The sequence below is a fragment of the Aristolochia californica genome, unplaced genomic scaffold (assembly GCF_029961685.1).
Source record: "Aristolochia californica isolate CCGP_79_NKW_82.1479 unplaced genomic scaffold, dmAriCali1.0.hap1 SCAF_9, whole genome shotgun sequence".
NCBI classification, from domain to species: domain Eukaryota; kingdom Viridiplantae; phylum Streptophyta; class Magnoliopsida; order Piperales; family Aristolochiaceae; genus Aristolochia; species Aristolochia californica.
In genome coordinates this window covers 38,038,269-38,052,302 of record NW_027182290.1, presented here as the reverse complement: position 1 = coordinate 38,052,302, position 14,034 = coordinate 38,038,269, and the positions used below count along the sequence as shown (strand labels likewise).

The following is a 14,034-nucleotide window of genomic DNA, read 5'->3' as shown; positions in this document are numbered from 1 at the left end:
TTCTGATAATACAAACACACCCTCAAAAGTATAATTAAATAATAATTTATAACAGTAACTGCAGATGGAAGGAGTTTTAAAGTATTAAATGAACGAGAACCATATCAACTGACTTCTACAGCTGTTTATCATCAAAATTTGCAGCAGTTACCGATCACTGATATCCACAACAAATATTTAGTGTACGCATTTTAACCTAGAAGCGGTGGAAAAGCTACAAGAGCAACCGCGTCGCCCTGAAGATAGGTGTCAATTCACAGAAATCTTATTTCAGAAAGAACAGCCACTAGGCCGCGAAAAAACTATCAACTCGCCACACCTTATTTCAAAAAATAAAAAATAAACATGCGTTCAATCTGTATCTACTTGGAATACATAGAGGAAAGCAAGCAGAGGCTACAGGACACGAAACACAACAGGGGCCGGCCGTTGCTGTTATCTGCTGCAACTGCAAAAATTAAAGGAGCCCGAGTCCATAGCAGGAATGAGCACAGCACTCACTTGTTTTAACTAGGAAATCACCGCATTTCATCCTCAAGGTTGCGGAATCCAGCAGTTAGATCATCATATAGTTTCTGGAACTTGGCTACCAGAGCAGCCTCACCTTCGGCAGGATCCTCGAACTTTTGAGACCTGCAGTTCCAGCAGTAACCATATATTCCTTAACACTTTTTCCTGGATTTTAAAATACTAACAGCATACTCCAGTTTGATATTTTTATAGTACCAATGACTTAGACAATGAAACAATTTGTAGCGTTAGTAACACAAGAACACATCTTATGCTCGATGACCGGCTTTCACAGACATTGCCATTAAAACATGAACTTCCGCATTGCAGATGATATACCAATGATATACCAATGACCTTAGTCATTTAAAAGAACAGATAAAAACACACTTTGTGATGTCTCGAGTTGAGTAAAATATAGGAAAAGAAAAAAAGCCAACCCTTTGTTACTCATCAAGTTGGATCACGTTTGGTTGAAAATCCCTTTGAATAGGTCCATGAGAAGGTAACACAATGTTAATCGAGTAAAGGGTGCAGATAAACTACCAATAACATCTTTGTCATTTTGTAAATAAGAAAAAAATACGGTTAGCGAGGGTCAAGTTGGGTCAGATTTGGGAAGAGGATAAAATCAACCAACGTTTGGATCACAATGGGCTGAATATGATTTTAACAAGTCCATGAGAAGCCAACCTAATGTTAATCTAGTGAAGGATGTGGAACCAAAACCAGACAGTGAGATCAGGTCAAGCTGTAGCAATAAAAAAAAAAAAAAAACAAAACCAAAAATAAAAATGAAGAAAGGAACATAAAAAAATTACAAAAAGGAGATAAAAAAAATTGCAACTCTACAAAGGCAAGCCAATCATAGCCTAAATTAATCATAAAAATATCTTTGTCATTTACATATGCTTCATGCCAAATGCTAGTGCAATTGAACTATTTTTCACTAGGGGCTTTTTAAAAGCAAAAAATCTCGTTGAAAAACATTTTTCAACTAGATAATCTTAGTAAACATTTGAAAAGGTAGCGACTTTCAAGGAAGCAAAAAATTCTAGTTGAAAAATGTTTTTCAACTGGATAATCCAAAACAGCTATTATTATTACAAGTGAAAAGCAGTGATTTTCATGGAAGTTATGGAAGTGTACAGAGAACAATGGAAATTCTATAATGTTTGACTACCAGTAAGTCCCGATATACTGCTCAACTAGCTATTCCACCCATTAAGCAGGTGGATTGGTCTATAAATGCATCTATAAAAGTGATATGGTGCTGGTAGAGTAGTTATGGCTATGTATGGGAGTATGATGAGTAGTGGGTAGGTTCAGTCATTGGTCTAGGATAATTTTGGGTAAATTTCTGTGACTTTCTTGCTCTAGGGCGCTGTCTCTTCCTCATTTCATGAAAAATCACAGATTGGTCCCTACTATTTATTAAAAAAAAAAACTCTTCTTAACGATTAATAATAAAAACATCCAAAACCACCTAGACCAATGACTCAACATACTAAACTACTCATTGTAGCTATACATATCCATAACTACTCCCTACTCCCCTACCAGTACCCTACCAAAATATAAAACATCAAAAGGTACATCACTATGATATTACCCAAAAAAACACATGTTTGAGTACAAAACCAAAAATGTAATTATACCATGCTGTTATGTACCTTAAAAGTATGTCGTAGTAAACAAAATAAAAACCATAATAAGATTTGGGATAGAAGAAGTATTGAATTAAATTTTTAAATAATGATAAAATAAATTAAAGGCCTCGTGTGATATTTCCTTTGACTACTGTATAAAAGGAGTTGTTAGCCTCTCTTTTTTGTCCCAAATTGGAAGGATGGTATGTTTGGTCAATCATGTCCAAAACATAATCAACCCACTGATGACTCCAGTCAGTTTTGAGTCAGATAAGTTGATTGAGATAACTTTTTCCATTCCAAGTCCAAAGATCACTACTAATAGTATAAGGGGTAAACTTACACTAATCTGTAGAAAAGATCACCCAATCGGTTCTTGATAATACTGTAGGTAAGCTTCTGACCATCAGCACCAGCACCCCGCTCCACTGCCTGCAAATCAAGAAAAGTACAACATCAATCTTTTTTTCTTTTTTTTTGAAAACTAAGAAATGGACCTTTAGATTTCTTGCTTCATCGACAATGCTAACTACAAGTCTCACCTGATTAGCCAATGTGTTGAAATGAATAATGTTACGCATCATCCACACAGATTTATAGAATGGACAGAACTTATCGTATCTGAAACAAAAGAAAGCAACCACCCATATTAAGCAACACATAAAATAGATAATAATTATGGTTTGAATCCAAGATGAAGCCATCGATACTCACGGTGTAAATGCATTTTGAGCAAGATAGTCCTCCCTAAGAAGCTTGGCTGTTTCTAGGATAATTTTATCTGTCTCAGCTAACGCATCTTTACCAACAAGCTGCAGTGTTAAATTGACACAACAAATGGTCATCACAAAGTTAAGTGATAATGGATCATGTTTTTTCACTATTTATTGAGGTTAACAAAATTGAGAGATTATGAATCAGGTAATTTTCACTTTTCACTGAGTGCAAGAAAAAGTAGGTAATATAATATTAACAAGTAATTAAGCATCAGAAAAACTAATAGAATCCTGGTAACGAACAATTGAAATACAAATCATTCAAGGTACAGTTCAAGGTGGCACAACATACCTGAACAATTTCATTTAGATCATCTTCTCTTTGTAGCACTTCACGAGCTTTTGTCCTGATGTCAATGAAGTCGGAATCAAATTGTTCATAGAAAGATTCAAGGGCCTGCAACAGATGACAACAAGGAGAGGAATTCATATCCATGTATATGACATCAGGATATTACTATTTTCTATCATGCAGGGCTACAGCTACAAGTTACATACCTTTGAATACTTTGAATAAGAAATAAGCCAGTTAACAGATGGAAAGTGTTTCCTCTGAGCAAGTTTCTTATCAAGACCCCAAAAGACCTAAATGAGAACAAAAGAAAAGCTTAATTGGACTGGAACTAAGAATTCAAGTCTTCATCATGCTAAAAACAGAAAAGCTTGATGCAAAACTGCAAAAACAACAAAAGTAGAAGTATCTTCACCTGCACAATACCAAGAGTAGCAGATGTCACAGGGTCTGAGAAATCTCCTCCAGGAGGAGAAACAGCACCGACAATTGTAACACTTCCAGTACGGTCAGGACCACCAAGACATTTCACCTTACCAGCACGTTCATAGAAAGAAGCTAGACGAGCTGCCAAATATGCTGGGTACCCACTATCTGCTGGCATTTCAGCCTGAACAGAAACATTTTGTTTTAGTACCCAAAATGGACAAAAGTAATATTTTGTAAGTTAAGCAAGAAGTCTCAGTTCTTGACGGTAAAATTAAATTAAAGACAAGATTTTCTTTTCAAACATTGAGAAGCAATTTCAACTAAGAAAATAAATTAGAACAAATTAATCAACAAGCAAGATTACATTATGATGATAAGAAAGGAGAAAGATAAACCTATTGAGAACATTGCAGATAATAGTCATATCCAACGTTTCACCATGGATCTCAGAGAGATTAAGACAACAATACAAGGACAGTGTCTTCTTTTACACAATAACAGAAGGAAACTCAGACACAATTTAGCAAAACTGCTGAGAAAAGAGAGCAATAACTGGAATTTATGATTTTAAGGAGAAAGCGATTTGTGAATCAGCCAATCATGTCTTCACGAAGTCATCAAATATTAGATATACCAAAATCACAACCATGTGAAATAATTAACAACTCGTTAGCAGTTGAAGACATGTGAAAAGAAAGGTTGAGTTGAACTTTAGGCGTAGGTGGAAGAAATTTTTTGGAATATGTAATGGTATTTGCTAAATTCTCATCTTTAATATTTTAATATCTAACAGCAATGACACTCCTTTCCATTCATTCTTTACTACAAGAAGTTACCAGTAGAATGTTAAAATAGAAAGAAAGAGAAATAATGTGTGTGTGAGAGAGAGAGAGAGATGGCAGACCAATATGCACAACTAAGTTTAACCATCATTATTTGGTTGATTGTATACTTGAGGAGGAGGATTCAATGAAATGTGATTATATGATCCTCGACAGATGGACCATAATTTTGGAGATAATAAAACAGATAGGGGTGAAGATTTGCACGCCATCCAACATTTGTTGTCACCTTTTATGGAGATGACCACTACTCCTATAAGTGGAGCTGTGATATTATGAAGTACCAGCACTTTCTGCCTAGACAGATAAACCAAGCAATGTCACTTGATTCTCGTAGGAATAATGGCTCTTACTTCAGCCATAACAACAAGTTACAATAGTACATGACTTGGACCACACAAACACACATAAACTGGGATAATGGTTTGATATCATGGAATAAACAGTATCACCTTCCTGTACAAGAAAGAGAGTACTTGATCATGTAAAATTGAAAAGCAATACCAGACGTCCAGAAATTTCACGCAATGCTTCTGCCCAACGAGATGTAGAATCAGCCATCATGCTGACATTGTAACCCATATCTCGGAAATATTCAGCAATTGTGATACCTGAAAAACGAATCAACATCAACCAAGAAAGAACACATAGCAATCAATACATAAAGCAACCAGAAGCACCATATTCCATGGTCAAGATGTGGATCAATGCCATCAGATAATGAAAGGTGAACATTAAACAGTTTGATCCTTCACACTACCTGTATTCTGTAATAGTTGGGCCTTTTTCTGTAAATATTTCTCATCAAAGGACAAGCACCCACCAAAGAAACATGGAATCTATGAACCTTGGCACCAGTTGTTTGCTCTTACACATCAGATAAAAACACACATGCAACCATCAAATTTGAGAAAAGGTAGGTCACAAAAGTGCATGAGATGACATGCATCCCCAAAACCAAGAAGTTGTTCCCTAAGTAATTTTTTCTTTTTCCACACTATTGTAGAGTGTTATGGTTGTTATCCCATCCAGGCAATTTGCGGTAATCTATTCTTCAAAGAAATGAAACAAAAATAAAATTTTGGAGTGCAGATCATTGAGAAGATAGCCAGAGATATGCAGCAAATAGGACGAGTTAGATTTTTCCATATTTTAAATATCAGGTCAAAGAACCCATACAGACATCATACAGAAAGCAAGTCCTCAACTTTTGTTTAACAGAACAAAACACAAATGAACTAATTCCTTCTTTCACAATAAGAATCCTTTTGACACAAAAGATTCATTGATACCTGTATATATAGAAGCTTCACGAGCAGCCACAGGCATATTAGAAGTGTTTGCCACCAGAGTGGTGCGCTTCATGACAGATTCCTCACGACCATCAGGTAATGTCATTGTCAATTGAGGGAAATCCATAAGAACCTGGGACCAAAAAACGCAAAAACATGAAAAAACAGCCAAAAAGAAGAAAACATTATAAACTGATAAAGCAATGGCGTACCTCCTAGCTAGGTTTTTTGTACTCTTGACTTTCTTTAATAGTTTATACACCTCAATTAAAAAAAAAATGACATACCTCAGCCATCTCATTCCCTCGCTCCCCACAACCAACATAGACCACTGTGTCAGAGTTAGAATACTGCGGAGGACCACCAGTCCAGTTAATTAAGAAAACAAAACATATTGAATCTCTGAATTTCTCAAGATAGTCATGATAAACAGGAAAAAAAAGAGATCCTGAAAAGATGATTATCTCTACCTTTGAAAGAGCTTGACTAATGACTGTCTTCCCACAACCAAATGCTCCGGGAATAGCACAAGTTCCGCCAAGAACTGAAGGGAAAAGGGCATCAAGAACACGCTGTAAAAGAGACAAACTTTATTCAGAGACAAGATTCTTTAATGTAAATGCCATGGAAAGAAACACAACATAGGAAAAAATACATATAACAGTTTAGTTTATTGCATAACCTGCCCTGTCAAAAGAGGAGTATCAGCAGCAAGTTTTGATGCAACAGGCCTGGGTGTTCGCACAGGCCAAGTCTGCAGAGGATAAACACTGACTTTAATTACTTTATAAATAGCAATTTCCAATAAAATGTTAATTACAGCAACAACAACAGCATGACAACTAAGTAAAAAAATATTGCGAACCTGAAGCATTGTAAACTGCTTTTTAACACCTTGAAATTCCAACTCTATCACTGTATCCTGTAAACATGTGAACAAAAAAAATTGGGTTAAGTTAGTCGGGAAAATAAACTTCAATCAAGATCATAAATGCTAAATGTTAAACACTTAAGCCACAAATTTATGGCACCTCAATTTTAATTATATTAATTTCAAATACATTTCAAAAAAATTATATTCATTTCAAATTCCATTTCTTGCATCAGAAAGCTATATCTATGTCTTAACACTTAAGATGCATGCAAAGTGCCACTCGACAATCAGAACATGCAAAAACATTTTTCTTAAGCTAGATTCAAGCGAACTGAACAAAGACAAGTAAATAGTGCACTGTATCATACACAACTGGTGCATCAAGTTGGATTCAGACCAACTGGATGAAGATAAGAGCATAAATAGTGCACGGCATCATAATCAACTGGACTAATTTGAGTTACTTCAACTCAGGAGACAGCAGATTCTAAGAAACATCTGCAAGATAATGGCCTAGTCTTAATTAACAACAAGATTTATGGCATGAGGTGCTTTCTGCAAAATAGATTAAAGCCAATGGAACGAAGACAAGAGTAATATGTTATGTAACTGCTTAATGGGCGGCTGGTACAAAGGAAACTGCAGGTCATAAGAAACATCCACAAAACAACTGCTTAGTCCTACACCCACATAAGCCCTGCCTATTTTAGCACTACCTAAGTATCGAGAAATAGCACCGACTATTACACCTCCATTAAAACTGCTCTAGAACAGTTAAAGCAAACTAAATGTATTACAGGTGAATAGACGTTATAGAGAAGGCAATTCTAGTATGCTACCACATAATCATCATGGACCTGCTACAAATCTGGTGCATGCAATAAAAAAAGAAAGCTTCACAAAAATTTTACTGTCTAAATTACTTTTTGCCACAATAAAAATCTTAATTACTTATGCATGATCAAGTATGTGAGATGGATATTGAAGTGAAAATCAATCACCACACAAACCTTAAGGTTGTATTGACCAGCAGGTGCAATATAGGCGATCTTTCCCATAGAACCAGGAGGAAGTGCAACATGGTGTTGCATCAAGCTATTCTCAAAGACAGTCTGCTTGCAGAAATGATCAGCATGTTATTATAGTATGGGTCAGCAAATCATCAGAAATGCTGCTCAGCGTAAATTGCTTCAAATTTTCAGGAAATAAATACAATTTGATAAAACTTACAGCATATAAATCTCCACCGGTAAGAAGATCTCCCACTCCTACAGCAGACAAAGCAAAAGGCCTATCAGGTTGAAAGGAGGAAAAGGCAGGCAAGTTCCACAAGAGATGGCTACGTAGTGAAAGACGGAAACTGGCATTTTAATTTGATTAGTTTACCTAACTTCTTAGGATTGAATTCCCACAGTGTGTCTTTATCAAGAGCGGGCACAGACACACCACGAGGAATGTACACATCACCAGATCTAATTGCAATAGTTTTCAATGGCCTCTGCAATAAAAAGTGAAAAATGATTAAACAAGAAAAGAAATAACTGTAAACATTTGCCACTTAAGCCTTCACTAGTGAGGACCGATTTCATAGAAGAGATCCATTTCCCCTAGTCAAGTAGAGGGCTACATAAGCTTGTTTTCCTCACAAACTATGCAAGGAAAACAGAGAATTATGCAGCTATATTTATTTCCACTTTCAGATTTCTATCTTACCAAAGAAAAGATCAAAAGCCTGGCCAACAATATACCAAAACGAAAAACAAGCTTGCCGAATCAAGAATTTAAACAGTTTTGGTGGAAATGTTTACTGGAGAGTAATTCTAGACATACCTGAATACCATCAAAAATGTTACCCAAAATTCCAGGTCCCAACTCCACAGAGAGTGGCTGCAGTAAGAATATACAGGTAGAAGTTAAACCAATGCCGTAAAGCAAAAAGGAGACAGTGATAAACCTCTTAAGTGCACCTTCCGTGTTCTTAAAACAGGATCATTCACCATTAGCCCGGCAGTTTCTTCATAAACTGTCATAAAAGCAGCAAATCTATATCCTTAATGCACAATTTTTACTTTTCACAGGCCTTACAAAAATAGTATAAATAAAGAACTGAGAGCACTTTGAGAAACTGTGATATTATTATGTGCCACAAGAAACAAAAACAACAGTAGACTTAATAAAGTAAAATAAAATAAAATAAAGAAAACAAGACAAAACAGAGGCCACTTGCAGAAAACAGGAAATTTGAATACCTTGAATTGTGGCTGAATCTCCTTCCAGCCGAATAATTTCACCTATAAGGTTGTCATGACCAACACGAACAAGTTCATACATAGCAGCACCACCCATTCCATCTGCCACCACAACAGGTCCTGACACCTAAAAAAATCGCATATTTGGAATCTGTATTAGTTAAAACAGTTGACATTTCAAATTTTTGATAAATAAAATAACAATATTCACCCAACATCCAGGAATATATGCAATCGAGGAAGTTGTTTTGATAATTCTCACAAATTTTTAGACAAACTATGCGTTGCAGTAGTGGAATTCAACCTCTAACTAATGGAAGTTTGAAATATATGAAATAATAGTTGTTTTTCCTTCTTCAGCTTTTGTAACTATCGTAAGGATTATACATTATAGGGTAATCCTTTCAGGATGTCAAATAAGCTTAAACAAGTACATTAAGTACAAAAGATGTCCACAAGCATAAATAATTATATAAAAAAATACTAATATAAGAACTGAGATACCATTTCGAACTTGGAAGAGATTAAGCATAAAATAAAGAAATATTCAGCTTAAAAAATCACCTCTGCATTTTTCAAAGGGAAAGAAAGATTAACAAAGCATATTGATTATGCATATTGATTATGTACTAAATATATTCCTCTGCTGGTTAAAATTTAATTGACAGTTCCAAAGCAAGATAAGGAGACAGGTTGTAACAGGAAAGTTGATAGCTCATAAAACCTTTGTCATATTAGATACTGTGAATCCTAGCAATCAGTTATATGTATTTCGACCTAACTCAGTAAAGCAAAGACTAAGACGAAGAAGGTATTATCGTCATTACAAGTAAAAGGACGAAAAAGATTAGGTGATGTGAACAACATTGTGTTTAACCGATGACAAACTACACGGTACTAGAATGAATATTACGAGTTGATATACGAAGAGATTAATTCATGAAGCAAACTGAACTGCTCCAAACATGACAGGATATGAGGATCAATCAGTAGAAGACAGCGTAAAAGCTACATCAGATACATGATAGCGCAGAACATATAAACAATAGCAGAGCTTGACAGCTTTGTGACAGAAGATCGGCTAATTATAACTACGTGTGCAGCAATCAAGAGAAGTAGAGAAATAAACATTTACATGAAAACCCATGGAAAGCATTCAAAGAACTGAATTCAACAATGTTATCACTTTTACCTCCGAAGCTAAGAGGAATGGAGATTATAGGAATAAAAGACACCAGCAGATCAATAGAAAAAAATCGACTGTTAGTTAAAACTGCATAATCCTCTTAAAGCTCACGTTCAATCACATTAACAGCTGAATCCGGCTAAAACCGCTGAAAAAGCATAACATCGAAATAAAATGAAATGGTTGAAAAAAACGTTAAAATCCACCAAATTCAGCCGATAATACTAACTGGCACATAAACAACACGGCAAATACCTTCCTAACATATCCGTATTCACTCTCCTTCTCCGAATCCTCAAACGTGGTCAATCGGTCTCCGTACGCCCCAGGCATTTTGACGTGAGGCAAAATAACAAAATCAGGATCTAACGATCACCTACAGCAATTCGGAGATCTGGTGCCGATCTTATAGTCAAAATGGAGAAACTAAGAAAGATCTCAACAGTACTACGGTTTAAGGAGCTTAGGGTTTTGTAAAGAGTGAGGATTCGAAGGTCAGATAGGGCCAAGATCCACAAGAGCTACAGAGGAGAAAAACCAGAAGAACTTATGCGGACCTTAAATAGGGATTTTTTATTTTTCTGTAATTCTCCATTTTTCCCCTCATCTATGATTGACTGATTATGTAAGAATGCATCAGATTGGCTCGGCCTCCGTTTGTAAGATTCCGGGGTATTTTGGTCCAAATAAAAATGGTATCTTACCCGATTCGTGGGATGCTTCGTATGGAAATGTCCGACATTGCCCACCATGTGACAAAATGTTGGTTTGTTTATAAATCATAAATGTTGATTTAATGTTAACATTTTTAAACGAAAATGAGTAAAATATGAACTGGAACATAAGTAACGCAAATTTATTAAATCTGAGGGTGTTTTCGTCAATTCATAGAGTACTTTTCGCCGAAGATTTCCAGCTCGTGAACGTGGCGAAATTGCAACGTATACTTCTGCCAAACTTTTTGGCTGCACGTTCCCAGGAGGAAGATCGTCCTCACGAAATGACATAAGAGCCCCTTTTGTACGCTGTCCTTCACCTAGGGTAAGTAAGCATATTTACAAGGATTGGCCTTTCACCAATGGACCATTTGAACTTTGGCTAATTTTCTCATAAGAAACTTTTTCTTTTGGAATAAATTCCCTTAGAGAAATTAATAAGAATCAATAGGAAAATACTTTCTCCACCAAAGATGGCACAAATATTAGAAAATTTCCCTATGAACAAGCATTTGTAATCCTTCAACTATTCTTGAGCCTTGAGTTTCATATTTTCCATTGATTGAACTTCTCTAGAGAAACTTGAGTATTATAGAACACTTATTTTGGAATTTTTAAGAGTACTTAGATGATTTTTAGCTTATGCCTTCAACTTTAAAATCATTTATGTAGTTTAATAAATTATTTTAGACCGCTACTTTCCAAACTAATTTTTGTTTCTGAGCTATTGAAAATTGAACTTATACTTTGAAATCTTTATATTGGTTTGCAAATTATGCTTGAACTTTGAAATCAATTGAGTTTTGCCTACTTTGAATTGCATATCACTTTTATGTATTGTCGAATGTGTGTAATCTTTGTTTGTGTTTATATTGTAAAATTTGCTTGTTTAGAGGCATTATTTATGGGCATAGGTGTAAGAAATTTACGCTTATAAGAATTTGGTCAAGCGTTTTTAGGAAAGACATTCCCTTATTGGGAAAGTTGTTGTGATGGAAGATGAACCGTTGAAAATCCCTCTATGGGTCAAGCTTTGTGTAGCCTAGTGAGCTACTAAAAATCCTTTTGTAATTACTGGCTATGCAACTTAGTTTGTAGTCAATATTTTTTTTCTTGGATTTAGGTTGTGTAGTCTAATGAACTATTGAAAATCCCTTGTGGATCTAGACTTGTGTCTCTTAAGCCTTGTAGTACCTTTTCAGTAAAAATATGTTTTCAGAGACAATTAATACCTCATTTTTCCTATAAACACTTTTCTAGATGGAAATTCTTATCTGGAAAAATCATATAATTTTCTTGGTAAAATTTTACAACTAAGATGGGTTGGAAAACAATATGATTTTTTTTTGCCAAGTATTTGACAATTTATGTTGTAATGCTTTCAGCACAAGGCAGTTTTTCATGAGAATTTTCTATTTGACAATTTATTTTACTGAAAATTTATCGAACAAGTATAGTAAAGTATGAGATTAATTATTATTTTTTATTTATTTCACTGAAAAAAAACACTAACAAGTTTATTTTCTAAGACTTTCCATGTAATTTCCTAATAGGCACTAATAGAATTTTATCTCAAGGTTTTTGAAAATGTGTATCCTAGGAAAAATATTTTTAGTTTTTCTTGGGATATAAATTTCCAGCCAAGAGCACTAGCCAGGCCTTAGTTGACTAGTGAAAATTCCTTTATGGATCTAGGCTTGTTTAGCCTAGTGAATTGTTGAAATACCTTTGTTGGTTTATGCTTTTGTATTTTATTTTGTTACTAAAATATCTTTTATGGGTCTAGGTTGGAATCCTAATTAGTTGTTATAAATTTATGTGACTGTATACTTGGGGTTATTGAATCCCTGCAAAAACCCACCCTAAAACTCGAAATTTGACAGTTTTTTTTCTCTCATTCTCAACACCTAAGGTAAAACTAAACCTAGTCCTTAGTGGTTCCCTTCAAAACTTGATCCGATTCCCATCCTCATCTAAGGGGGGGTTGTCCACAATGAGTTTGAAATGAAGTGAATAATTCAATTTATCTTAAATGAATTGATTCAATTTCAACTCATCCTTGGGTGCTAGTGTAGACGAGTTCAAGTGCACTGGAAAATAGATTCCAGTGTTAGTGTCCCCAAATGAAAAGTATGATATAAACAAGAGAATGAGTAACCTTTTATAATATACTTAAATTGAACATATACCTAAACAGATAATTAACCAAAATAAACATGGTTACTATACTTATAAGTGATTTAACGTGTAATATTAAAATATATTAATGTCCTAATTAATGAAAAACTATATTATATTACTTAATGATTATAGTTTATTATAAATTAATATAATAATTACGTGTGACTAGAATAAATTATTAAAAATAAATAAATAAAATTAAAAAATAACATAAGTGAATATAATAAATAAATAAATTATTTCTTAATATCATAAGATATATTTTAACATTAAAAACCACTAATTTAATACAGTAATAAAAAATGAATAATATATATATATATATATATATATTATTTTATCAATAACATAATATATATTTTTATGTATTATTAATTAATAATATATTGTCAAAAATATTTAAACATTTGGTTTAATTAATTATAGCAATGGGATAATTAAACCAAAACAATTTATCAAATATTTATTTTAAAAATATTTTAATTATGACTATTAAATCACTAATTTAATAAAATAATTATAAAATAAATATATTTAATAAATACAAATAATTATCTTATAAATAAAAATATATAGATTATTATTTTTATAACATTGGTTTAATTTTTCCTAACTTAGGAAAAATTAAACTTTGTCTTCCTCACGGCGCACGTCGTCTTCCTCAGCGTTGATAATGGCGGGAGACTACGACGGGCTAGCGGGCAACGGCGACGGAGGTGGCTATCCGACAGCACGCCGAGAGAGAAGAGAGGTTGGGAGGCCGAGAGGGAGAAGAGAAAAAAAAATGGGGGATGAAGGCCGAGCATGAGGAAATTTTTTCGCGAAGGGGGGGGGGGGGGGGGAAGGGAGAAACGCGAGTCCCACACTTCATGTTAATGATTCGGAAAAAAAATTTGAATCAACTTTCCTTGATTTTTGCCTGATTCAATTACCTGACGTGATTCAAAAGAAGTGGATTTTATTCTACACTAAAGGGGGCTTAGTCAACTTGAAGTTCGAGATGAAGATCAACCGCATGACGCCCTTCATCAGTTAAAG

General features: G+C 34.4%; 1 protein-coding gene across 1 annotated transcript; it reads right to left on the bottom strand.

Moving 5' to 3' along the window:
- Positions 1–243: 243 nt before the first annotated feature.
- Positions 244–10,677, bottom strand: LOC137940271 (V-type proton ATPase catalytic subunit A). The gene is made up of 20 exons (XM_068785222.1): positions 10,355–10,677; positions 8,914–9,040; positions 8,632–8,687; positions 8,495–8,551; positions 8,051–8,162; positions 7,895–7,932; positions 7,675–7,776; positions 6,656–6,712; positions 6,473–6,544; positions 6,261–6,362; positions 6,078–6,140; positions 5,791–5,923; positions 5,003–5,109; positions 3,643–3,837; positions 3,434–3,520; positions 3,228–3,332; positions 2,874–2,971; positions 2,702–2,780; positions 2,503–2,591; positions 244–633 (listed from the first exon to the last, which is right to left on the bottom strand). Exons 1-20 carry the CDS (start codon positions 10,430–10,432, stop codon positions 519–521), a joined length of 1,872 nt encoding a protein of 623 aa, XP_068641323.1. The 5' UTR covers positions 10,433–10,677; the 3' UTR covers positions 244–518.
- Positions 10,678–14,034: the final 3,357 nt, after the last annotated feature.

Bases quoted from the DNA above. Each gene is read 5' to 3' on its own strand.
- LOC137940271 (XM_068785222.1), bottom strand. From the start codon at position 10,432: ATGCCTGGGGCGTACGGAGACCGATTGACCACGTTTGAGGATTCGGAG. The intron at 8,688-8,913 runs GTATTCAAATTT...CTTTTATGACAG, and splicing joins AGATTCAGCCACAATTCAAG to TTTATGAAGAAACTGCCGGG. The intron at 634-2,502 runs GTAAGTTTACCC...CTGGAACTGCAG, and splicing joins GATCTTTTCTACAGATTAGT to GTCTCAAAAGTTCGAGGATC.